The following is a 27,720-nucleotide window of genomic DNA, read 5'->3' as shown; positions in this document are numbered from 1 at the left end:
TCGTGCACACCTTTGTTACACCATGCGATCATGCTGCCACAGCGGGACACTAGATGACTCAAGAAAGTTTCAAACGATCTGCTACGACGTACGATTCTCAGCGGGGTCCCTGATCGCAGGAGCGTGTCAGACACTGCGAGATCGTAACTATATCGCTGGAACGTCACAAATCATGCCGTCGTAGCGATCAAAATGCCACTGTGTGACGGTACCCTAAGGCAGAAGAGATAATGGCTAACCACTGGCCAAAGCAACATTTTCTAATAAGATTGACTTCTGGCTGATGTTAAAGAGTATTCTTATCTCAAACACATGTATGGACTATGCGCAAAATAGAATACTGAAGTCTATAGTAATAACGGAAAGAGCCATGCAAACAATCCTGAGCAGTTCCCCAACTACTATAGGCCGTAATGGGAATCATATTCCTCACCAATCATTATACCGATGCCTCTACCTCGTGCCAGTCATTACACCGGTTACCCATCCACTCCAGAATCCAGTACAAACTTATTACCCTCGCCCACAAAGCGCTCCATGACTCAGCACCACCCTACATCTCCTCCCTGGTCTCAGTCTACCACCCTACCCGTGCCCTCCGTTCTGCTAATTACCTGAGGTTAGCATCCTCAATAATCAGAACCTCTCACTCCCATCTCCAAGACTTTTCACGTGCTGCACCAATTCTTTGGAATGCACTACCCAGGATAATATGATTAATCCCCAATCCCCACAGTTTTAAGCGTGCCCTAAAAACTTATTTGTTCAGACTGGCCTACCGCCTCAACGCATTAACCTAATTATCCCTGTGTGGCCCATTCAAAAAACAAAACAATCGGGTTCCTCGCATCATGTTCTCACACGCTTTATGCAGTTAATAGCCCCCTGTGTCTGTACTGCTACGTACTTCGGCTGATAACCGAATCATGCAGCTTTACATGAACACCCGATCCTTACACTATGGCTGGTCCGAACAACGAAAGCAATTGTTACTCTCGTGTCTCCCCTTTTTCCTCATAGTTTGTAAGCTTGCGAGCAGGGCCCTCACTCCTCTTGGTATCTGTTTTGATCTGTGTTTATTGTTATGCTGTAATGTCTATTGTCTGTACAAATCCCCTCTATAATGTAAAGTGCAGCAGAATATGTTGGCGCTACAGAGATAAAAATTATTATCTGAAAGTAGGATCAAACCTCATAAGCCAGATGTATGGACATACAAACTGTAGGAATTAGAATAAAATAATACTTTGACATCTGTAATCCAATGTCCTATTCCAGAGAATTCCATGTCAATATCCAAATCATCTGGTAAGATCTATGGGCCGGACACAGATCTCCCCGAGAATCGGCCTCCAGAGCTTATTTTAAATGAAATGGGGCATTACCAGTGTGAGACATGTAGATCTGGAGAGGTGCATATCAGTCATTACATGTCTCACACTGGTAACGTTCCCTTTTATTTAACATAAGCTCTGGAGGCAGATTCTCAGGGAGATCAGTGTACAGCCCATAAATCTTACCAGCTCACTTAGATATGAAAGCGCCACTCCAGCATGTTTTTTTTTTATTGTACTGCCGGAGTGGTGCTTCAAATGTAATTCCCTTGCCCCATACTCTACTGTCGCCGCCTTCATAGTTTTCCAGCATCACTCGAGTCAATCTCCGGCAAAAAGTGACCTGCCGGCAGCGCCAGTGTTTCATGCAGATGCGCGGCGCACTTTTTCAAAACAGGTCTATGAGAGCCTTGTTCTGGCTCTCACCGATCTTGTAACGTAACTTCTGATTTCTGGCCAGTCAGAAGCTGCGCTCACAAGATGGCGTCGTAGGACCGAAAAACTGTGAAGACGCCCGAGTATTTTACCAGGGGCAGGGGGGCTTATGATAGAAGCACCACTCCAGCGCTGAAAAAAAAACCAAAAAACGCTGGTGTGTTACTTTAAGAAAGTCTTAGTTACTCACCGGTTAACGGTGTTTTTCGGAGTCCATGACAGCACTACGGAGAGAGGGGATCCGCCCTTCAGGAACAGGAAACCTACAGATACATAAGGGCGGCACCTCTCCCCACGCATCAGTTGGTTTACAGAGCATAAGAGGACCACCAAGGTTAATAGCATACACAATAAACAATAATACAATATTAACTATTCACTACCCGTGAATTATATATAAATAAAGGAAGAGGTGTACACCCAGAACTTTAAGAAGACGGGAGGGTATGTACAGGTGCTGTCATGGACTCCGAAAAACACCGTTAACCGGTGAGTAACTAAGACTTTATTCGGTCGTCCATGACAGCACTACGGAGAGAATTACAGAGAGTAACTAACTAGGGAGGGACTACAGCTTGCAGCACCCTTACACCAAAAGAGAGGTCAGAGGAGGCACCCAGGTTCAATCTATAATGGTTATAGAAAGTGTTTGGAGAAGACCAAGTAGCAGCCTTACAAATCTGGTCGATCGACACCTCCAATCTTTCCGCCCACGAAGCCGCCATAGCTCTAGTGGAATGCGCTTTAAGACCTTCAGGCGCCGGCTTGCCCTTTGAGATATAAGCCAGCGAGATAGCCTCCCTGATCCATCTAGCTAGAGTAGACTTCGATGCTCTATGCCCTTTCCTACTACCCTGATAGGACACGAATAAGGCATTATCTAACTTCCAGGAATCAGTTACCGCTAGATACTGCAGGATACATCTTCTTACATCTAAGGTGTGTAACTTCCTCTCCTTATCGTTGGTAGGACTGGGGAGGAAAGATGGAAGGACTATTTCCTGTGTTCTGTGGAAACTGGACACTACCTTAGGGAGATATGCTGGATCAGGGGATAGTATCACTCTATCATCCCTAAGCTGCATGTAAGGGGGAACCCTGGATAATGCTTGGATGTCGCCTATCCTACGCGCCGATGTTATGGCCACCAGGAAGGCTACTTTAAGGGAAAGATTTTTAATAGAGGCTGAAGTAATTGGCTCAAATGGGGCCTCTGTCAAGGCTGAGAGGACTAGGTTCAGGTCCCAAGGCATGACTCTATCCTTCACAATTGGTCTAGACCGCTTTGTTGCCCTGATGAATCTGCTGACCCAGTGATTCTCAGCGATGTTGCAGCCAAAGAGGGCCCCCAAGGCTGATACCTGCACCTTAAGAGTATTTGGGGATAACCCCATATCTAACCCCCTTTGTAAGAATTCCAAGATCTGGACAATCGGTATTGACTGTCCAGCTGTTGCCCCCGAGTTCTGAAGAAACCTCTTCCAGATTCTGACATAGATTTTTGTGGTTATCATTTTCCTGCTTTTCAGCAGCGTGTTAATGAGGGCTGGCGAGAACCCCCTATCTTTTAGTAGCGCCCGCTCAAAATCCACGCTGTCAGATGAAGGCCAACCGCTCGAGGATGGTAGACTGGGCCCTGGGATAGGAGATCCGGAATGTCTGGCAAGACCCATGGATCGGATATCGACATAGCCCTCAGGCATGGAAACCACGTCCTTCTGGGCCAGAAGGGGGCAATTACTATCACTGTGGCCTTGTCCTTCCTGATTTTCCTCACCACCAGAGGAAGTAGAGACAGGGGAGGAAAGGCGTAGGCTAGCCTGAAGTTCCAGTCTATGAGGAGGGCGTCTACTGACAGGGGATTTTCTCTGGGGTTCAGAGAGCAGAACTGTGCAACTTTCCTGTTTCCTTTTGTGGCAAACAGGTCTACCTCTGGTTGTCCCCACCTTTCCACGATAAGGTCGAAGATGGTGGTGTTCAGGGACCACTCTCCCTGCCTTAATGTGTTGCGACTTAAGTCGCTGTAGTGTTTTCTGCCCCTTTTATGTGTAGAGCTGTCAACGAGAGAAGATGTTGCTCTGCTAGATGAAACAGACGATCTGCTACACACATCAGGGATCTGGAACGAGTCCCGCCTTGGTGATTTATGTATGCCACGGTGACTCGATTGTCCGAGAATACCCGCACGTGGTGGCCCTGTAGACAGACAAGTAGTGTTTTAACCGCCTGCTCCACAGCCGTTAACTCCTTTAGATTGGAAGACATCTCCATCTGATCATGATCCCAAAGCCCCTGGACCAATGAATCCCCCATGTGAGCCCCCCACCCAGAAGGGCTAGCGTCCGAGGTGATAATACGAGTTATATTATACTCCCAGGGGACCCCTGTGGACAGGTTCTTTTGATCTAACCACCACTCGAGGGATACCACAGTGTCTTGGGATAGGGTCAGCAGACTGTCTAGACCTCCTCCCAACCTTTTTTGATGTAACAGTACCTCGCCCTGTAGTATTCTCGTATGATACTGAGCCCATCGGACCGCCGGAATACAGGACGAGAGAGAGCCTAACAAAGACATGGCTCTTCGTAGGGACATGGTGGGGTTTTTTGAGGCATTCAGCACCTGAAGGTACAGGCGATTAATTTTTTCTTGAGGCAAACGGCATTCCTGAACCTGGGAATCCAGGGTCAGGCCTAAAAATCGCTGCATGGGCTGTAACCGTGATTTTTTAATGTTTAGCATCCACCCCAGACGCTCTAGAGCCGACATCACTTTATGTAACTGTTCTAGACAGTGATCCGCCGTTTTACCTACGATAAGGAGATCGTCCAGGTAGGGGATTATTAGAATGTTGGACTCATGAAGGTGTGCCATAACTTCCGCCATTACCTTGGTAAATACCCGAGGGGCGACTGAAATCCCAAAGGGAAGGGCCCTATACTGGAAGTGTCTTATTACCCCATCCAATCGTACCGCCACCCTCAGGTATCGTTGGTGACCTGCATAAATAGGGATATGGTAATAGGCGTCCTTCAAATCCAATACTACCATAAAGCAGTTTTTAAACAGCAACTTTATTGCGGTATTAATAGTTTCCATTTTAAATGGTTGAATGGTCAGAAAATTATTCAGCGCTCTAAGGTTGATAATTGTTCTGAAGGAGCCGTCTGGTTAACTTATTAGGAATAGAGGAGAGTAGAAACCACTACCCTGTTCTCCTTCCGGAACCTCGGATAAGACATTTTTATTGAGCAGATCGTGAACTTCCGCTTCCAGGGCCGCCTGTTCCGCTGGAGAGGATCTGAGAGGGGTGACTCTGAAGAAGTTCTGAGGGATAGAGGAGAATTCTAGCCGCAGACCCGTAGCTATCAACCCCAAAATCCAATCACTACTGGAGATCTTGGACCAGGCCAGGTAGAAGGCAGATAGTCTACCTCCCACCGGGGCGACTAGTCATTGGGGTGGTTTTTTGACTTCACGGGGTGGCTCCTGACGTCCTCCACCAAACATGAACCCAGTACCTCTCTTCTTTTTCTCGTCCCATCTGCTCTGATCTCTGGCCGGTCTCCTCCGAAAGAATCTTTTCCCTGCGAAGGGGCGCCGGTAAGAAGTAGTTGGAAGATTAGGAAACTTCTTCTCATCTCCGGCTTTCTCTAGCAGCTCATCTAGGACTGGTCCAAACAGGTATTCCCCTTCATATGGGATGGAGCACAGACGAGATCTGGACTGAAGGTCACCCGGCCAACATTTCAGCCATAGGGCCCTGTGTGCTGCGTTCGATAGTCCTGCCGCTCTAGCCGCCATTCTTGCGGAATCCGCAGAAGCATCTGCGAGAAAGGCAGCAGCATTTTGGATTGTTGGCAGGAATTTCAACATGGAATCTCTGGAAACACCTTCTTCCAATTTAGACCCCAGCTGATCTAGCCAGACCATCATTGATCTGGCTGCGCATGTCGCAGCTACCGCCGGTCTCAAGGCACCAGCCGACATTTCCCATGTCCCTTTAAGGAACGAGTCAGCCTTTTTATCTAGAGGATCCTTTAGGGAAGCCATGTCATCAAAGGGGATAGAAGATTTTTTGGATGCCTTAGACACCGCCGCGTCTAATTTTGGTGCCTTATCCCATGTGTTCACCATGGGGTCCTCAAAGGGGTATCTTCGTTTAAAGGCCGGTGGAAAAGAGCCTTTTTTCTCTGGCTTCTTCCATTCTTTTTTAATGAGGTTTTGGACCTTGTCATTGAGCGGAAAAGACCTACGTTTTTTAGGGTCTAGGCCGCCAAACATTAAGTCCTGGGCTGACAGTTCTGGTCTTTCATCCGCCACCCCCATAGTGGATCTAACTGATTTAATCAGTTTGTCCATTTGGTCCAATGGGAAACAGAACCGCTTAGACTCTTCTTCCGAAGAGGACGCTGAGGAGACAGAGGCGTCTGAATCATTCTCCCTACTTGGGCCAACAGATGAATCCGAATTTGAGGCGCTAGGCTCCCTTCTCCTTTTGGAAGGCTCCCCCCGGGATAGGGATTTCAGGGAATCCTTCACCTCCTTCCTGATAATCTCCCTAAGATTTGATGTGAAATCTGGAGACTCCTCCGCCACCTATGGGAGCGGAGAAAAAAGGCTATGTAATTTCCTCTGGTGCTACCGCTATATAGTATCCCATTTATCTATTTCCTACCGTCTGCCGCACACACGACTGACAAAGTCTCTTAGGGTAGGCGTCTGGCAAAGGGCAAGCGCATAGCGCGCACTCCTTGTTTTTTGATTTACCAGCGCTATTTTTCCCCTACGGAAATAAACATAGGAAAGACTGCATCAGGGTACATTCACGAAGATCTCTTACCCAGGCAGTAGCGGTAGGTACCGGATTACTGGGGGGTCGGTCCAGATCCTTCTGTCTTGATCTGCGACTGGCCTGAGCACTGCGCCCGCGGGTCTTCTGCTGGGTATTTGCCTCCGAGGATCTGTCCCCTTGCTCCAGCAGGTCACCGGCAGCTTCTGGCACCTCCATAGCTGTAGATGCTATCAGCAGCTCTGCAGCAGTGTAATTGGCCATATATAGCCCTCCCCCATCTGGAACATGTGCAGGTGTGCATGGCCAGCCTAATCAATCCCCCCCCTGCCCCGGACCATGCTCGACCCTCCCCCGCCCCTGAACGCTCCCCCCCCCCGCCGCTCCCACCGCATGCAGGACAGCGGTATCCCCAGCGAAGCCAGCCGGCGTCTAACTTCCGGTCCTGGCTCCGCCCCCCCTCGCGTCACTTCCGGTAACGCCGGAGCGCTCAGGGAAGAGCCCGGAGGCCGGCGCCGCCGGATCTCCCAGCCACACGCCGCTACACCGCACATGGCCAGCACAGCGGCGATACCGGCCGAAGCCGGCGCCCGACCCCCGGACCCGCCCCCCCCAAAGGAGCGCAGAGGGGCACACCGGGAAGTCCGCGCCGCACGGATAGGAGCCAGAGGTAGGGAGGACCGGGGCACGGGACAGCGAAAGGACCGGGGGTGTGGGGGAGATATACTCACCTTCGCCGGCCACAGAGACAGACCTCCTCCGGACGCTGCTCCCCACTGCACCGCTCACTGTCGTGGAGCCCTACCTGGGCCCACCGTGGCGCTTCCAGGGACCCGCACTGCCCGAGGTAGGAGACCCCCTCGCTACCTGGGTCGGACAGCCGGCCTGGGTGCTTGATAGGTGACTGAAGAAAAATCTGTAGGGAATCCTGTCCTCCAGGAACAGGAAACCAACTGATGCGTGGGGAGAGGTGCCGCCCTTATGTATCTGTAGGTTTCCTGTTCCTGAAGGGCGGATCCCCTCTCTCCGTAGTGCTGTCATGGACGACCGAATAAAAATGTGGAAATCTCTTGAATAAGGTATCGGATTAAAGATGTCAAAGTATAATTTTATTCAACTTCCTATGACCTGCATGCATGTATGTATGTATGTATAGACAACTTAGGAGTGTAGATCATACAGACAAGATTCCCTTTAAATCAAGAGGACTGTGAAAAAGTGTAGCCACTTATACATTGAAATGCAAGGTTACAATGGTCATAAAACACTCAAGATCAAGGGGTCTTCTGTTTGCCTGACAGGGCAGCCAGTAGTTATAACTAAAAGAATAAAACACTTAAACTGGTTATTCCAGAGCAGGTGTGGTACTTGTGTGACAGGAGGGAGAAGTGTTGCTCTTTTTTCTTTTTTTTTCATTATTTGACAAATTTCCTAATGTGTAACTACTGGAAGAGTAATTCTAATGAAAGAGCAGGGCACTATTGTGGAAATCAGATCCCACTGACTACCATGCAAGTGGCCTAACCCAAATTAAAGCACCGCTTATAGTAGCCAGGATTACCTTACATGAACAGAGTCCCAGTGCCTGATCACACATTGCACGTCACATTCACAATTCTGATGTTTTAGTACCTTCTCCAATCACAAGAGTACATTTTTTATTGCAGTCAGTGGCATCACCAGAACAACTTTAACTTGAAATAAAACACCATAACTTGTTTCACTGCTTCACCAGTCACAGCTTTATGGGCAAGTGAAAAGGAGAAAGCAACTATAATAAACTTATCTTGACGTAAGAGTTAAAAGTAAAACGTTTTGTGGTCTAAGGATATCAAAACTGACTTTTAGTATAAAAATTGAAGTTTTCCAGGCTGAGAATAGTCTGCAGTCATTCTATGCGACTGTCGAATCTTGACCCTGTGTGATGCGCACGCTCTCACAATTATATTCCCGTCACGACTCATGTCTTATCCACTTCTCTCTTTAGAACACAGAGAAACAGAAGAGTCCAGTCTGCATCACCCCTCACATGGGGAACACAGCAGAATCATGACAGTGTGCATCACACATCGCACAATTTAGCAGTCTGAGGACACAAGTGACTGTAGACTATTCCTCCCTGGCAGAAATTCCTAAAATATCTCACACATTTCTCCCCCGCAAGAACAAGTAAGGAAAACCTGCTGCAGTCTACGAGGAACAGTGAAGATTTTAATACAACACTGCAATACATGAAGCACGGCTGCACACGAACAGTCTCGATGCATAAGTGGCAAGGAGAAGTCTCAGAATTGAAATCTGTGGCTGGATAGTGGTTTACTCACGGTTCTCATGCTATAAAAAAGAAAAAAATGGCAAAATGGCAGTGCAAATATACAACAAAATAAGAGGCTGATACTTCTATTTTTTGTTTAACAATGCTGATGCTATATTTAACAATATAGGGGATTCTTCATTAAATAAGGTTCTTGACAGGACCATGAAAACAGCCCGTTTATGGATATTCAAAATACATACTAGGCCCTGTACAGGAATAGGAAATGTACATGTTCTCTAAACATCCAATTATGGAAATGAAAAGTCAATGAATATTAACAAAAAATCTCACCAATATGATATTTTCTTCTTTCAAATCTTTACAGCGCTGCTCCAACTCTCGTAGTGCGCTCAGCAAATCTGACCCTTTTGCTGAAGGAGAAGGTTCACTGATATTCTGCACAACATATCAGAACGTTAATATTGCATCATAATTATATTACATGATTCAACCAGTAATGAAACAAAATTATTGGATTGTTTTTTTTGGTCTCCACTTTGATACATTACATGTGCAATTTATAAAATGTCTGCTCCCAAAAAGTGATCATGTATTTGTCGCAGTTCTCGCAGGGTTGCCTTGGTTTAAAGACTGATGCAACAATACAGTTTCACACGCACGCACCACATTCCATGTATTTGATGATATATGGAGAATGTATTGTTGTAATCTGAGTGGCGATACTATGTAACAAATTACAGATGCTTTCTCCGCGGAAAATCCTCACATTATCTCGGTCGCCTGTAAGTCTTAACAATCGTGGTGATAAAAATCCAGAAAAAAATTTAGTCAAGACATGAAATAAATGAAAAATAGTTGTTGTAATAAATAAGCTGAGCTGTATGTAGGGATAAAAAAAAACCTACACAACATATGTAAGTAAAATGGTTATCCTCCAATTGCATCTAGAAAAGGAATGGTCTAAAAAATGAGCATTCGACGAGGTTACAGAATCTCCCAAGCTGGCTATATTCGTGCTTTACCGTTCCTTCATCCTATCAAAATTTAAGAACTACAGGTCTTCTTCTTGGAAGGTCTTAATATCGATGAATTTTAACTTTCATGCATATTTAATAAAAATAAAATGTTCTTTCCCACTATGTTTCACAAACATGTACATTTACAAACATGACGGCATCAGGTTTAGCAAAGGTTGGACCGTTTTAGAAGACTTAAGTTACATGTACCAGAATTTCTTCTGCCTTTGTCTATATTTTTCAACAAAAGATCTGCCAGAAAATACAGTAGCAGCAAATCTCATTCACTGTAAATTTTTCTGTGCAGCATATCAATTTATGCTTCAGTTTGGTTGCAGATTTTCGCCATTAAGTTTAGCAGCATGGCCAAACGGAGTATGGATCATTTTAAAATAAAAACACAAAAAAACAAAAATAAACCCACTACACACATTGTACTTGACAGTCAAGTGTACATAGATCAGCGGGAATCGTTGCCATGAGAGTACGAATGGAGATGAACATGAGTCACGATTAATCAATTCTGGTGATCTTCACACAAGTCTTGATGACGGGGTGCGGTGGAGTTCGAGGCTCCCGATTCATTATGTGATGCAAGCTTCTTAATCCCTTAGTGACCGGGCCAAATTTTTTTTTTAAACTCTGACCAGTGTCACTTTATGTAGTAATAACTCTGGAATCCTTCAACAAATCAAAATGATTTTGAGAATGTTTTTTTGAGGGGCTAATGAATCAGGCGAGTCACATAGGGGTGTGCGCTTTGTGTACACCTCGCCACAAACCTTACTCCAGTCCCTACTGAAGAATTGTGGCATAGCGAATGGCGCCGCTCATCATGAATTTGACAAGCAGCAGTCCTCAGGCCCCCCATCCTGCCCACCTTTGTTGGAGCTGGGCAAAAATGGTGTGAGAAACCCAAAAGTTGCAAATTTTATGACTTTGCAAGCAATTTATGCCACATAATGAATCAGGCCCATACCGTTCTTGTTTATTGGACAACATCAGTTCTTCCATGTGAGTAGCAACAAAATACGAATAATCTGCCCCAAATTTCTCTGACTTTACGAGTGAAAGTACGCTTAGTTTGAGATATGGAGAGGATATAACAGCAGAGTTTGTCATGTCATAAGCATAAAAGATAAATCTACAAACCAAACATACTGGGATTATATAAAGGTAAAACAAGAGGGGCCGAAAACAACTTGAAAGAACCATGACAGAGTAGTGACTGGAAGCATAGGTGCCATAGATCATTGTATTTGACTTCCAAGAGATCAGTACTTCACAAATAGAGACTATGAAGAGAATTCAGTTGTGGATTTTGAGCCTGTATCCGGATTACATCCAACATGGGGGTATAGCCAACATTGGGTGGGAGAAGGGAGAGAAGCCTTTTTGAGAATTGAGGTGGCAATAGCTGGGAAAAAGAGGTTCAGAGGCATCTGATTTGGTTAGAATCTATTCACCCGCTGTAGATTTTGTTGAGATGAATGGAGCAGTAGTAGAAATTTCTGCTGCGTATGAATCCACCAGGAAAAATACAAAGAAGCAGGACGGAACATAGATGATTGCTGAACCATTAATTTATACTCTGGGAAAATTCAACAGCCTTTTTGCCTCTTTTCTCTCCATTTCAGATTTCTAAGAATATTAAAATTTTATTTATTTTGTGTAAACCATTATTACGAAAGACGTAGTGATTTAGAAAGGTCTAAAGAGAGGAAACTGCAGATTTAAGCAGGTCTATGAACAGGTCTCATGAAGACAAACAACCAGCGAGTACTTGGCTTTTAGTTCTTTGGTCTTTTTTAATGAGAGCAGTTTTTCAATAGAACATTGTTAAGACTAATACAATATACAGCTAAACATACAAAACAAAGGATTCCTAATTGTAACGAGTAACTAGTAACGACCCTTGTGCCAACCATACAGAACGTGCCAGCATGAGCAGATTTTTCTTGGCACCAGCCTAATAAGTTCATTAATAAAGCATGTTCTAATGTAAATCTCAGACAAATGTGCTCTTGTTGAAATTTCAACCACAGCTTCACTTTGTGGCCAGGCTCTCACAAATTACTTTAATAAAACTATTAATACAGCAAAATAAAAAATATCCTGTATGTATAAAACAACCAGATTAATCAAAACCAATTAAAGAAAGAGTCATATAATAACCTGATCTATTCACTTGGCCTAACCACAAATAAAATGATTTGTAGTTTCCTACGGCTCTGTTCATATTTTTTTATCCCTACTGATCTGTAAAAGGCAGAACAAAGTAGGGTCCTCAGCTATTCACTAAAGTATAAATTAAGGGAGTCTGTCACTCCAAAACATGATTTAAACCATTTAGTCCTACGGATATTAGGACAGAGACATGATTTTATTTTCTATGTAAATGAGGGCCCCTTAATCTATATTGCAGATATAAGTTTTATAAGGACTAAGTTGCCTATAGGACTGTAGAAGTAGTGTTTAAATCGTGTCTTGGGAGTGATGATCCTTTAGGAGTCTAAGTCAGTGAAACTCAATATCAGTCATGGCTTTTGAAAAACTTGAAGCCATGATGCTAGTATGAACAGAAGTTCTGTCCTCTAGAGATGAGCAAAAAGATTTGCACCACTAAAGAATGGCGTCATTGTTGGAACTCCCTGGCAGCCAGATCAGAAATGATGGCGTTCAGGGCACGTCTTACAATCACAAGAATCCTGAGAAAGCTTTAGAATTCTCCTTTTGAACCTTTTCCATTTTTTGTTTAAGGGTCAGCGCACTGTGCAAATGCTCCGTTGTACAGTACAAACACAGTGGATGGGATTTATAGAAATCCCATGCCCAATGGGCTTCTATTTGACATGGCGCAAACTCACCCACGATGCGGGTTTACAAGCCACGACATGTAAATTTGTGTTGAGGAGAATGTTATGTATTGGATAGAATAGATATTTATTGGATGCGGTAAATCCGCAGGGTTCAGTGAACACATGCAGAATTACCTGAGTGAATATACGCTGCGTCCAAAGCGCTGCTACTTCCTGATCATGGGAATGTAGCCTAAGAGCTCGCTAGCCTTCATCCTGATCATGGGAACGTAGCCTAAGAGCTCACTAGCCTTCATCCTGATCATGGGAACGTAGCCTAAGAGCTCGCTAGCCTTCATCCTGATCATGGGAACGTAGCCCAAGAGCTCACTAGCCTTCATCCTGATCATGGGAACGTGGCCTAAGAGCTCGCTAGCCTTCATCCTGATCATGGGAACGTAGCCTAAGAGCTCGCTAGCCTTCATCCTGATCATGGGAACGTAGCCTAAGAGCTCGCTAGCCTTCATCCTGATCATGGGAACGTAGCCCAAGAGCTCACTAGCCTTCATCCTGATCATGGGAACGTGGCCTAAGAGCTCGCTAGCCTTCATCCTGATCATGGGAACGTAGCCTGAGAGCTCGCTAGCCTTCATCCTGATCATGGGAATGTAGCCTAAGAGCTCGCTAGCCTTCATCCTGATCATGGCAACGTAGCCTAAGAGCTCGCTAGCCTTCATCCTGATCATGGCAACGTAGCCTAAGAGCTCACTAGCCTTCATCCTGATCAAGGGAACGTAGCCTAAGAGCTTGCTAACCTTCAAAGTGAAGTTGATAAAGCAGATAAAGCTGTGAAAGGATTTTAAAAATTACTGAAGAATTGGATATCTGTTTCACAGTCTAGACCCAGGGTCCCCAACCTGTAGCTCGGGAGCCACATATGGCTCGCGGTCCCATGAATTGTGGCTCGCGGCTGTCTGCCAGCTTGGTGCATTAGCTGCAGGTCTAGCAAACAGATATGAGGAGAAAATCTAAAAATTATGAATTTTGTGTGTAGCCCTGAACAGAAGAGCTGATCTGATGCACATGAGAGTGCTGGATGGGAGAATACTGAATGGGACTATTGTGGGGACTGCTGGATCTTGTTATACTGCTTCGGGGTGATTTCTGTGGAAAAGCTTTGGTTATCATTATACCCATAATGGGGGCTCTGGTTGCCACAACTGTGAGGGTTAGGGAGCAATATGTGGCTCGCGATGCCCTCTCAGAGCGGAATGTGGCTTGCGACGCTCTCACAGAGCGGAATGTGGCTCTCTAGGTCAGAAAGGTTGGGGACCACTGGTCTAGACGATCATTGAAAAATGGAGAAATTTGCCCGAGCCAGGTTGTTCTAATAATTTTTGATGTAGAAAAGAACAAAAAAATATCTGGAAAGAAGTTTTCGAGACTCCAAAATTTTAATCAGTGGGCCTTCCGGTGGCAGTTATCAATTTTAATGTCAAATTAATGTCAAGGGTATAGCAATAGAAAAAGGCTGAACAGATTACAATCAACATGCATACATGAAAGAACATCAGGGTCACACGAAAAAAGTTTGTCCGTGAACATCTAGAAAACACCAGGACTTTTGTAGCAATGTAATCTGCACAGACAAGAATTAGGGTAGTACCAGAAGACATGTTTGGTAAAAACAGAACAGAGCAGTTCACCAGCATAGAATACTAATTTTACAGTAAAATCATGGAATATGGGTGGCTTTACCTGCATGGTAAAATGGTTAAATCAATACCTGGGTCTAAACATGATGCACTTTTGAAAGTACATAACTAATTTAACCCCTTCACCCCCGGAGCTTTTTCATTTTCGTTTTTTGCTCCCCTCCTTCCCAGAGCCATAACTTTTTTATTTTTCCGTCAATATGGCCATGTGAGGGCTTATTTTTTGCGGGACAAGATGTACTTTTGAACGATACCATTGGTTTTACCATGCCATGTAACAGAAAGCGGGAAAAAAATTCCAAGTGTGATGAAATTGCAAAAAAAGTGCAATCTCACACTTGTTTTTTGTTTGGCTTTTTGCTAGGTTCACCAAATGCTAAAACTAACCTGCCATTATGATTCTCCAGGTCATTACGAGTTCATAGACACCTAACATGTCTAGGTTATTTTTTATCTAAGTGGTGAAAAAAATTCCAAAGTTTGCTTAAAAAAAAAAATAAAAAAAAAAATTGAGCGATTTTCCGATACCCGTAGCGTCTCCAATTTTCGTGATCTGGGGTCAGTTGAGGGCTTATTTTTTGCGTGCCGAGCTGGCATTTTTAATGATACCATTTTGGTGTAGATACGTTCTTTTGATCGCCCGATATTGCATTTTAATGCAATGTCGCGGCGACCAAAAAAACGTAATTTTGGCGTTTTGATTTTTTTTTCTCGGTACGCCATTTAGCGGTCAGGTTAATCCTTTGTTTTTATTGATAGATCGGGTGATTCTGAACGCGGCGATACCAAATATGTGTATGTTTGATTTTTTTTAATTGTTTTATTTTGATTGGGGCGAAAGGGGGGTGATTTGAACTTTTATATATCTTTTATTTTTTTTATATTTTTAATCACTTTTTTTTTTTAATTTTGGCATGCTTCAATAGCCTCCATAGGAGGCTAGAAGCATGCACAACTCGATTGCCTCTGCTACATAGAGGTGATGCACAGATCACCTCTATGTAGCAGAAATGCAGGGTTGCTTTGAACGCCGACCACAGGGTGGCGCTCAAAGCAATCGGCCATCAACAACCATAGCGGTCTCAAGGAGACCTCTGGTTGTTATGGCAATGCACTGCTGACCACCGATCATGTGACGGGGGTCAGCAGTGCAAGGAGATCCGGCCGCGCGGCCGGGAGCGCTAGTTAAATGCCGCTGCCAGCGCTTGACGGCGGCATTTAACTAGTTAATGAGCACGGGCGGATCGCGATTCCGCTCGCGCTCATTGCGCGCACATGTCAGCTGTACAAAACAGCTGACATGTCGCGGCTTTGAGGTGGGCTCACCGCCGGAGCCCACCTCAAAGCAGGGGATCTGCCAGCTGACGTACTATTCCGTCAGCTGGCAGAAAGGGGTTAAAGGGAGCCTGTCACCCCCAAAATGGAAGGTGAGCTAAGCCCACCGGCATCAGGGGCTTATCTACAGCATTCTGTAATGCTGTAGATAAGCCCCCGATGTATCCTGAAAGATGAGAAAGAGGTTAGATTATACTCACCCAGGGGTGTTCCCGCTGCGGTGGGCGTCACGGTCCGGGGCCTCCGATCTTTTTACGATCACGTTCTCTTATCTTCACGCCGCAGCTCCGGCACAGGCGTACTTTGTCTACCCTGTTGAGGGCAGAGCAAAGTACTGCAGTGCGCAGGCGCCAGGAAAGGTCAGAGAGGCCCGATGCCTGCGTACTGCAGTACTTTGCTCTGCCCTCAACAGGGCAAATCAGTACGCCTGCGCTGGAACGTGAAGACAAGAAGAGGACGTCATCGTAAGAAGATGGGAGACCACAGACCGCGACAGGACCGCCCCTGGGTGAGTATTACACAGGTCTACAAAAAAAAAACATTTTTCAAGAGCTGTTTTGGTTATTCCACGTAATCTTTATGTTTTTAAGTGTGCTGAAACCGAAAATGACCTCCGTTTTGTTATAGGACATCACGTTTTCTGACAATTTAAGTAACTATGTTAAATAAGACAATACCTCAAAATAAATGAAAATAGACTCAAAAATAATTTTTTATTACAAATGTTTCATGAAAATCAAATTTTTTAACTGTAATGACCTCACTAACACACAAATCAATTCTTCTTCCCTGTGAGGCTTCTCTTGGTACATTTACGCTTGTGAGTAGCATCTGGAATGTCTCTCTGAAGCGTCCAACAGTAGTCTCCCATCATTGTAATGCTCCATCTTCCCTGGTGTCTTTCCATCTCTTTAATGTCCTGGTGGGATCATTCACCTTGCTCTTCACTCACAGTTCCCAAATTTTCAGGAAAGTTGTCAAGGTGGGAATGGAGGAAATGCACTTTCAAACTCATCAGGCAACATAAAGCTTGAAATGCTTTCAGCATTCGTCCGACGATTTTTTTGTAGTCAGGGTCTTGTATATCTTCAATGCATTGATGTGAATTAATTAATAGTAATTTTGACTTTCAAAACCCTAAGATAAAAAAATACCAAAAATTGATAAAAAAAAAAAATATATACTAAAATTGAATAGAATTTTGCATTTTGTGGCAAATCCTGATGTCCAGGATTTTTTTCAATATTTTTTTTGTTTCCATACATGGAAATTAGATGAAAATAATCAAACAGCTTTTTAGTCGCAGACCTGTGTAATCTAACCTCTTTTTCTCATCTTTCAGGATACATCGGGGGCTTATCTACAGCATTACAGAATGCTGTAGATAAGCCCCTGATTGCCGGTGGGCTTAGCTCATCCTCCATTTTGGGGGTGATAGGTTCCCTTTAACAGACAAATTTGATGGGACCAGAAGGAGTAATGTCTAGTAGTGTCTAGAAGTGTCACATCATCTCCAACTCTCATTACTGGTATGATGATCTCAGACTTGGGAACGCCATTGGTGACATTCTTCATACACATTCTTCATGCCAAATGTTACCACTGAGCAAATGCATTTGACTTTCCCCATAACCATCAAGCCCTATACACTTACAATTTTGGTGGGATCATGACTCTGTTCTCAAAAAGTCTAGAAAACATCAGCAGAATACAAAAGTACTGAGGCTAAACTGATAATACTGTAGAGCAGCTCAAGATTTGTTGGATTATCTGATGCTGAAATAAACCAGTTTACAGGGTCTTGAAGACTATTTGGAGTAATTTTCAGGGAAAAGGTCATAAACACCAAGGCAAAACAGGAACAGATTTGAGACATTCCCATTTGCATACAAGCATTTTTCTGTTTAATGTTCCTCATGATGGCCATCAATTCACCAAGACATCCTGGATAATCCAGATTTACACTGTGGGAAAGCATGGGAGCAGTGTGTCAGCATGACTATGACTCAACCTGCTCTTTCTGCGGCTAATCTCTCAGGTTTGCGATTTCTGGCTGTTACCGTCTCTTCGCTGCTCATTTCAAGCAATATCTTATACTATATTCTGTCAAAATGAACAAAATTGCACAAAGTACAGACAACTAACAAAAGGGCTCTTTGGTTAGCAGGTCAACTGTGTTTTCAAGAATAACGCTTTATACAGTTAGGTCCAGATATATTTGGACAGTGACCGAATCTTGGTGATTAGAGCTATGCAGGCCACCATTTTTTATTTAAATTGTAACAACTGAGATGTATTTGAAGTGGAGACTTTCAGGGTTAATTAAAGGGGTTGAACAAAGATATCCTGTAAAACGTTTAGAAATTGCAACCGGTCTTCTACAAAGGCTCATTTCAAAAGTAAATGGACAAATTAACTTTACCATAAATGAAATGTTCATTTTTAATACTTTGTAGGCAATGATTGTCTGAAGTCTGGATGGAAGTCAAAACCTTAACCCTTTTATCACTTTAGAAATATCCATTTGTCCAGGTCACCTAGCACCTAACGACCTTGGACCTATGGCTACATCATATCTTCAATGCGGCACTGTAACCACAGTCGCGGTGATCGCATTAAAGCTCTGGCGCTATCTTACCTTAAGGTACATAATGCCATAGTCCCGGGGAGTGGTGACGCCCCCCACCCCGTAACCACGATCAATGCGATTGGCTGTTCAATTCTAAATTCGGTGTCTGAAACACTGATGTCTAGCCTATGATCGGTGCGGTAAGAGCACATATCATAGGCTGGTGCCTCACAACGCCGCCGTCACCAGGGCCAGCTCTGATTGGTGCATCGACGATGACACCGATCGCACCAATCAGAGCACACAGACGAGATGTGACCTGCAAATGACCGCCCCCTGTACTTATTCTAGCTTCGGATTTGTACAGGTCACTCTCTGTCTGTGCACCGTTCTGGGTCATGTGGTGCCACTGAGGCCTGTGTCATCACAGATCTTTCTGTTACAGCTGCCTGATCATCCCTGCCCCTGCTGAAAAGAAGAAAGAAGAGTAATTGTTGTCTCCTACAGTACTTTTTATGAATCGAGTTCATGTCAGCGTGAAAAAAAAATCATCAACCGTGCGTCCATCCTACAGCCGTCAAGCAATGATCACTGAAGCACATCAATGATCAATCTCCAGTTACTGCCTTTTTATCTTTTCTTTCCTAAATTATAAAAAAAATAAAAAAAAGTTTACACCAAGCACTCACACACAACTGAATAAAATTTGGTACTCACACAAATACCACATACGTAAAAAAAAAAAAATGTGCTGCTCGTTTCAATCACTGTATTCAATAGAGGAGGCATATACTTTGCTTGCCTCGGACACTGATAATGAGGGAGAGGATCCCACCTTCCTTTATTTTTCATCCTCCTCCTCAAGTGATGCTGAATCGCCACGCAGCCACCCCAGGACAGAAACTGAACCAGCGCTCACCGTTACTGACCTCATATGGACCTCACCTCCAGAAGATTATGAGCCACTGATTCCTGATTTTGTGGCGCAATCAGGAATCAAGTTTGACACCACCAACCTCACAGTAATGGACTTTTTCAAAGTCTTTCTCTGAGGATTTTGTAAACCTCATGGTGGGCCAAACAAATTTGTACGCCCAGCAGTTTTTGGCACAAAACCACTAGTCATCATTTTCGAACTGCACTCCTCTACATGCAGCAGAAATTATGTTTTGAGGCCTAGTCTTTCACATGGGGATAGTGAAGAAGGGAGAACTTCGGCAATATTGGAGTGTTGACGTTTTGTATAACACGCCAGTGTTCCACATAGCCATGATCCGTAAACATTTTGAGACCCTCCAAATGCAGTGTCCTTCCCGAGACGACCCCAACTTTGACAATCTTTTCAAAGTTTGGCTGGTCATTGAACACAGATGGTCGGATTGAACCCCCTGAATGCCCCCCTGCCCTGGGAGTGAGAAAATTGTGTGGGATTTGGTGCACCCACTGCAGAATCAGAGTTATCACAGACGTAGATACCTTTTATATCAGCATTCCACTCTAAGTCACACTCTACGCAAACTACTGCAGCCTGCGGTACTGTCCGTAAAAAAATCAGAGAGACCTCCCTAAGACGTTAAATGGGTAGCTGCTCAGGAAGGGTGAGAGCAGAGCCCAACGTAAGGACAACATGCTGGTGGTCAAGTACAAAAGGGATGACCTTTTCTTGATCATCATACATGGTGACGACAGCACCCCAAAACCATATGAGGTACCTCTACACAGGTCCACAAATCATACTGTGTACTGGGGTACAACAAGTACATGGGGGAATTTGATCTCTCTGATCAAGTCCTCCAGCACTACTGTGCCATGAGAAAGGCCAAAGTGTGGCAGAAGATGATGTCTGGGCACATTGTGCAATCACAATGTTCAGGCCAGACCGCTATGTCGTACATTCAGTTCCAGGCCCTAATCTTTGCACATCAGGAAGGAGAAGGCTTCAGTACTTCCGGAAAGCATTACAGAAGGGGGCTACGCAAGAACATCACTTAATGCGAAACCTGCCCCAACAAACCTGGACTGTGCATTAAAGAATGTTTCAGAGTGTACCACACATCCATGGACTACTAAATTCATTTCCAACTCAGGTACGCCAACCTAACGAATGCTGCACCATGCGCGCATGCCACTACATTATAAAATTCACAAACTAGGAAACAGTAGATCAGTTCCAAAATGGGGTCACTTGTGGGGCGTTTCAACTATTTAGGCAGATGAGGGTCTCTGCAAGCGTGACATGACACCCGCAGACTATTCCATCAAAGTCTACATTCCACCCAAAACGTCACTCTTTCCCTCCAGAGGCCCGAAGTGCACTTAAACAGTAGTTTTCTCCTAAATATGAGGTATCAGCATACTCAGGATAAATTGCACAACAGATTTTTAAGTCAGTTTTCTCCTATTGCCCTTGTGAAAAAAAAAATTGGGGCTAAAATAAACTTTTGGGGAATAAACTGTGATTTTTACAACTCTACGTTATAATTTTCTGTGAAGCACCTGGGGGTTCAAGGTGCTCACCACACATCTAGATAAATTCCTTGTGGAGTCTAGTTACCAAAATGGGGTAACTTGTGTGGGGTTTCCACTGTTTTGGCACATCACTGTCAGGTCCCTCATGCCTCCAGTACCACCAGCAGTTGTGTCTACAAAGCCAAATACCTTGCCTAACAGTCCCTTTACTACATTACACACAACTGAAAAATCTTTAGAAAACATACTTCTAAATTCCATTTATGATCTGTAAAATGAGGCCATTGACTAGTCGATGGGGTGTTAGAGAAAGAGAAGTAGAAAGAGAAGGAGAAACTAAAAAATCAAGAATAAAAAATGTGGTAGTCAGTAATGGTTACTTTTTTTAACCAAGCATAGGGGAAAAATTATGGAATCACCCTGTAAATTTTCATAGCCAAAACTATCACCTGCATCAAATTAGATCTTCTCATTAGTCTGCATCTAAAAAGGAGTGGTCACACCTTGGAGAGCTGCTGCTCGAAGTGGACTGACATGAATCATGGCTCCAACATGAGAGATGTCAATTGAAACAAAGGAGAGGATTATCAAACTCTTAAAAGAGAGTAAATCATCACGCAATGTTGCAAAAGATGTTTGTTGTTCACAGTCAGCTGTGTCTAATATCTGGACCAAAAACATGGGAAGCTTGTTAAAGGCAAACATACTGGTAGACCAAAGAAGACATCAGAGCGTCAAGGCCAGAAACTTAAAGCAATATGCCTCCAAAACTGGAAACGCACAACAAAACAAATGAGGAACGAATGGGAGGAAACTGGAGTCAATGGGTGACCGAACTTTAAGAAACCGCCTAAAGGAAATGGGATTTACATACAGAAAAGCTAAACGAAAGCCATCATTAACACCTAAACAGAAAAAAACAAGGTTGCAATGGGCTAAGGAAAAGCAATCATGGACTGTGGATGACCAGGTGAAAGTCATATTCAGTGATGAATCACGAATCAATATTGGGCAAGGTGGTGATGCTGGAACTTTTGTCTGGTGCCGTTCCAATAAGATTTATAAAGATGACTGCCTGAAGAGAACATGCAAATTTCTACAGTCATTGATGATATGGGGCTGCACGTTAGGTAAAGGCACTGGGGAGATTGCTGTCATTACAACTTCAATAAATGCACAAGTTTAAGTTGACATTTTGGACATTTTTCTTATCCCATCAATTGAAAGGATGTTTGGGGATGATGAAATCATTTTTCTAGATAATGCATCCTGCCATATAGCAAAAACTGTGAAAATATTCCTTGAAAAAAGACACAAGATCAATGTCATGGCCTCCAAATAGTCCGGATCTCAATCCAATTGAAAATCTTTGGTGGAAGTTGAAGAAAAAAGGTCCATGACAAGGCTCCAACCTGCAAAACTGATCTGCCAAAAGCAATCAGAGAAAGTTGGAGCCAGATTGATGAAGAGTCCTGTGTGACACTCATTAAGTCCATGCCTCAGAGACTGCAAGCTGTTATAAAAGCCAGAGGTGGTGCAACAAAATGCTAGTGATGTGTTGGGAGTGTTTTCTGTTTGTTTGTTTTTCATGATTGCATATTTTTTTCCCTCATAATTGAGTGACTCCATAATTTTCCCCTATGCATGGTTAAAAAAAGTAACCATTACTGACATTATTTGTTCTTGATTTCTTTTAGTGTTTCTTAAAGCCAGAAAGTTGCCATTTGAAATGACTTTAGTTTTGTGTCATGTCTGTGATCTGCTTTTCTTTCTAAAAAATTAAACAACTGAATGAACATCCTCCAACGCCGCTGATTCCATAATTTGCCAGGAATTGTAGAAGTGATAATAAAGAACAAAATCAACAAATTCTGAATGAAAATAGAGGTGAAAGAGAAACCGACTACAAACTAAAATGTGTCTATACAAATGCACAGAACATGGGAAACAAACAAAACAAGCAAGGAGAATTGGAGCTGCTCAGGAAGAGAAATATGCCGGCCTCAGAGAGGCGCACTGTGCATGATCGGAAGTCGTCTTCACCTCTCTGAAGCCGACGCGTGTATAGGGAATCATAGGCATCACAATCTTGGTGGGATGATACACATCATTGCAATGCAAACCTTGAAGGCAACAACTTACAAGATGGAGGAGGTTTTGCATTGTGACCATGGGAGATTTTAACTATCCAGATATTTGTTGGTAATCTCTCTCAGGTAAAAGTAATGGGTCCAGAAAATTCTTATCTTCTCTTGCTGACAACTTCATCTTTCAAAAGGTTGAAGAGAAAACAAGAGGATCTGCAATCTGGGACCTAATTCTTACCAACGGGAAGGAAATGATTGAGGAAGTAATGATGGCTGGGAATTTAGGAGGCAGCGACCATGCTATCCACAAATTTTGGATTACAAGAGGAAGACCAGCGAGGACTCAGAATTTAAGGTTGGACTTCAGGATGGCAGATTTTAATGGACTTAAAGAGGGTAGGAAAGGTCCAATGGATGGATGTTCTAAATGACAGACACGTCCTAGAAGGATGGGAGATTTTGCTAAATTAAATTCACACTGCACAATTAGTAACAATCCCAAAAAGAAGGAAGAATTGGAAGAATTTAAAGAGACCATGATGGATGAACACAGAACTTAATCACTTGTTAACAAGGAAAAAATAAATGTATATTAAACGGAAAGAGGGAGGAATACCTAAATAAGAATATAATGCTGTTTGCAGAGAATGCAGGGCAAGAGTTAGAAGAGCTAAAGCCAGTAATGATGTGAGGCTTGCAAGGTAGACCAAAAGCAATAATAAAAAAAAGATTTTGGGGGTATGCAAAAAGCAAAAAAAAAAAAAAAAAAGATTTTTGCAGGATGAAAAGGGAGAAGGGGTCAAAAATGATGAGGAGAAGGCCAAATTTTTAAATTCTATTTTGCATCTGTGTTCTCTAAGAAAACAATTGCAACATCAATTGATCTTCATGGCGCTATCGAAGGAATAAAATAATCCACACTATCCATAAACAGAGATAGTTTAGTTATTTTAAAAGAATTTGAATCTCTTGGTCCAGATGAATTACAACCTAGGCTACTGAAAGAGTTAGAGAAAATTGCCGAACCACTAGCCAGAATCTTTGAAAAATCCTGGAAAACAGAAGTGACAGAGAGGGTGATCAATGAGCGGAACAGGCTGCCATGTGAGGTAGGGAGTAGAGTTGAGCAAATTTTTCAAAGTTCGGTTCCTATTACGATCAGCGGCAAATATATTCGGCGAACGTCATTGGAGTCAATGGGAGTGGAAATGACAATTTGTTCGGAACCGATTGTCAAACAAATTCGGCAGGAATAGGGTACCAATATGGCAAATTCAGATTCAGGCACAGATTCCGAACATATTCACTCAACTCTAGTAGTGAGTTCTCCTTCAATGGAAGTCTTCAAACAGAGGCTGTACAGACATCTGAGATGGCTTAGTGAATCCTGCATTGACCAGGGGAGTTGGACACGATGACCCTAGAGGTCCCTTCCAACTCTAACATTCTACGATTCATAGGATTATTATTTTTGCATCAGACAAGTCGATTGTACACGTGCCGGTTTCAGAGAGGTGCACGATGCATGATTGGAAGTCCTTTTCACCTCTCTGAAGCCGGAAAGCGTACACCTGGCTTTAGAGGGATGCAGTGAGGGAAAGAAGCTGCATGCTTGCTTGAGGTATGTATAGCACTGGCTATGACACCAGTGCTTGCATGTCATGTTATCACGCCCACAGATGTGGGCCACAGATGGGGCAATCGGCCATGGACGATCTGAAGTAACATATGCTATTATCCAGACGAGTCAGCGGAAGGGCGAGACTCTAATTTGCACCATCTTGGGTACTGTGCTGTGACTGTTCTACGTGTTATCTGCTTTGTGGTTCAATAAAGTATTGCCACACTCCTTCACTGTGCTATCTGAGTAGCGTTATGCCCACGTTAAAGGGGAAAGTGGGCTTTTGGTGGGACAACCCCTGATCTATGCAGTTTCGGCTAGCGGACCGGGGCCCCCACAGCCCCCACGTGTCTCTACATCTTTTTTTGTCATTAATCAGATTGACCACGCAATCAAAAAAATATTGTAATATGGCAATAGTCGAATACCTGTCGGTTGCTGAAGCCAACTTTCTGCTCTTCCATGCGGATTCTACTACCCACATCTTAGCTTTCTTTCTCGGGACTGAGCCTTGATTGAGCTATGGTGTTTAGTTTAGTATAAAGGTGTGATTATCTACAATTGGATTGAGCCACACAGTTCATGGACATCACTTGCTGGTCACGGTCTGTCCTGACCTGCAAATTTGAACTCATTGATAGAATGACCCAGACCTTGTATCTGAACAACTACAATTTTGTCTTAAGGTTTGTACCTCGCACTGAAAATATAACTGGCAATACATCAGGGGTTGCTAGTAACCACAACTTCGAAGATGCAATATCTAGTGCAAAATCTTATGGAGTCCTCCCTCTAGTTTAGCAATGTATTGATCAGTGATATAGCGGGTTCAATTGCTAAATTATCATGATAGCTTTTGTTTCATATTTCTCCAATCAAACAACCCATGACAACAGGACCTTTCTATACATTAAAAATCGGTCGGATCCTATGATTCCCAGTGGACCATGCAATGTGCTTGTAGGCTTCAAGACTATGCCGACAGATTATTTAAGGTGATTAGTTTGTGGTTTTATCTTTATTGCAAAAACTTAAGTGTTCAAGTGTATAAGCACCTCCAGATAGCAATCAGTAAACCGCTAGTCCTCTCGATACAATCAAATAGCATACATCTATTTTTCATGGAACGAGTAGACTATGCCACTCGTAAACACCTCTGGCAATGGCTTATCTTGGCGAGACAAAAGCAATACATGTATAATTTCAACATGCCAATCTGTCTGGTCACCGACAATCATTCGGAGGACGAGTAGCGAGGCCCCCATCTTCTCTAGACAATCTAGCGTGTATGGAAGTGTATATATATACATACACATACATACATACATACATACACATGCAGGTATTTTATAATTTAGTTACATTTTTTATATATCTATGAGAGTGATTTGGCATGTGCAACAAGATGGATGTTCTCTAAAATGTAAGTAACTGAACCATAGAATTCCAGAGCAGCACTTTGGGATTAGCACTTGGTACTTTAAAGGGAAAGGGAGAAAAAAATGTAAAATTGTCTGTAAAATGATCAATGTCAACCATTCATGAAGAATACCCAGATGCCATTATAAAATTCATTGCTTGACATTTATTCTATCTGCTGCTGATCTGATGCAATGAGGTCATAGCGATGCTGCTCCTGCTACGCAGCATTCACAGTCCTCTACAGTCGACAACACGGTTTTCTCACTTACAAATGCAAAACAAGTAAAGATGTAATACACATCCATACATTCGTCTGATTAGCGCTCACCTAATGTCAGCCTTCGGCTGCGTAACATGTTGTGTAAATGAAGGCGTACAGTTCATTTGTATGCAACCAGCATACACAGCTTATTACAGATTCCCAGCAAGTACAGAGCAGACATGAAGGAAGGAGTACTAGTTAGAACGCACACACGGGAAATAGAAAAAGAGGAAGAGCATTTCAAGACCGGCTAGCAGGTCAAACCGAAGCCCAATGTGGATTCATTTTATTACAGTTATTGAAAAGATTATTCCAGGTCCTTAGTAACATAGGATAAAGCAATGACCACTATAAATTATATTCGAGGTAACAAATGCACAAAAACAAACATACTTATACATAATGTATAACTGTAAGATCTCTACTAGCAAAATGCATGGCCCATAATGAGCCTACATAAGAAGTTTTTAATTTTTGCATTTGGACTTTTTAATTTGACAGAAAAAAAAATATCATGTGATGCTCCATCACTGAGCATTTTCTGACAGCACTTGCAGTATGTACACATGGCTCCAACAATTGCATGAGGCCTAACTGCATATTCCAAAGGCCCAGGAATAGCATGATCCATAACTGCACCTTTATTGCTGCACCACAAAGCCACATATCTATTGTTGGAGACTGGGGCTAGAAGCAGTGTCAGATTATTGAAGGATTTGGCTTTTTTTTTTCCTTCCTGAATCATGGAGCAGAACGCTCGAAGGTATGTCTGGTTCAACACTAAGCATTGCAATTAGGCCATGTTCACAAGCTCAGTATTTGGTATTTTACATCGGTATTTGGTATCTAATGCCAGGAATCAGACGAAAAATATAATAGAAAGAGGTCACCACTTCTGTATTTATCACCCACTATTGGTTTTGGCTGAGAAAGACTGATGTAAAATACTGACCAAATACTGCTAGTGTGACGGCAGCCTTAGTGGAATATACACAACAACCCATTATAACAGCCCCAGAAATCAGCCCATGAACTGCTCGCCAGTAAATACATCCTTTCTGCATGGGTCCTTGCACACAAAACGGTCATGTACATGAAGGCCTCAGACCCAGGTCACATTTTTATGAACCTTTTTTCACCCCTTCACAACACATGATGTATAGGTACGTCATATATCTTGTCTCCTCCTTTGATGCGAACTGTGGCTCTGATCCCGCATCTTTTCCAGCACGACAGCTGATTTGATCTCCTGTTATGTGCCTCTAACAGCCACAGCTGGAATCGTGATCCATCCGTGGCTGTTAACATGTTAAATGCCGCTGTCAATCTCTGAAAGCGGCAATTAACATGCTTGCGGCAGAAGCTAGTCACTAACTCTGCCCATCGGCATTCTTGACATATGATTGTGGGAAACAGATGGGTTGGCATGACAATTGAGAGTCTGGAGAAGAACCCCGTGCTTATCATTGCTGCAGCCTAGTGACCGGCATTCATAGCAGATGAAGCCTACTGTGTAGCACAAGCGATCACAGAGTCGAATCTTCAAGTCTCCCAAGGACACTCATAGCAAGTGAGGTATTATGCTAC

The 27,720-nt window shown here is 43.4% G+C and overlaps 1 protein-coding gene across 1 annotated transcript in view; it reads right to left on the bottom strand.

Moving 5' to 3' along the window:
* Nucleotides 1-27,720, bottom strand: part of TSPOAP1 (TSPO associated protein 1) — a 249,325-nt gene that overhangs the window by 157,327 nt on the left and 64,278 nt on the right. The window contains exon 2 of the mRNA XM_069759747.1: nt 9,170-9,274. Within this exon, the coding sequence (XP_069615848.1) occupies nt 9,170-9,274 (105 nt within the window). The remainder of the gene's footprint in view (nt 1-9,169; nt 9,275-27,720) is intronic.

Source organism: Ranitomeya imitator, chromosome 3 (assembly GCF_032444005.1).
Source record: "Ranitomeya imitator isolate aRanImi1 chromosome 3, aRanImi1.pri, whole genome shotgun sequence".
NCBI classification, from domain to species: domain Eukaryota; kingdom Metazoa; phylum Chordata; class Amphibia; order Anura; family Dendrobatidae; genus Ranitomeya; species Ranitomeya imitator.
The sequence above is the reverse complement of the archived record's forward strand: the minus strand, read 5'-3'. Positions and strand labels throughout refer to the sequence as shown.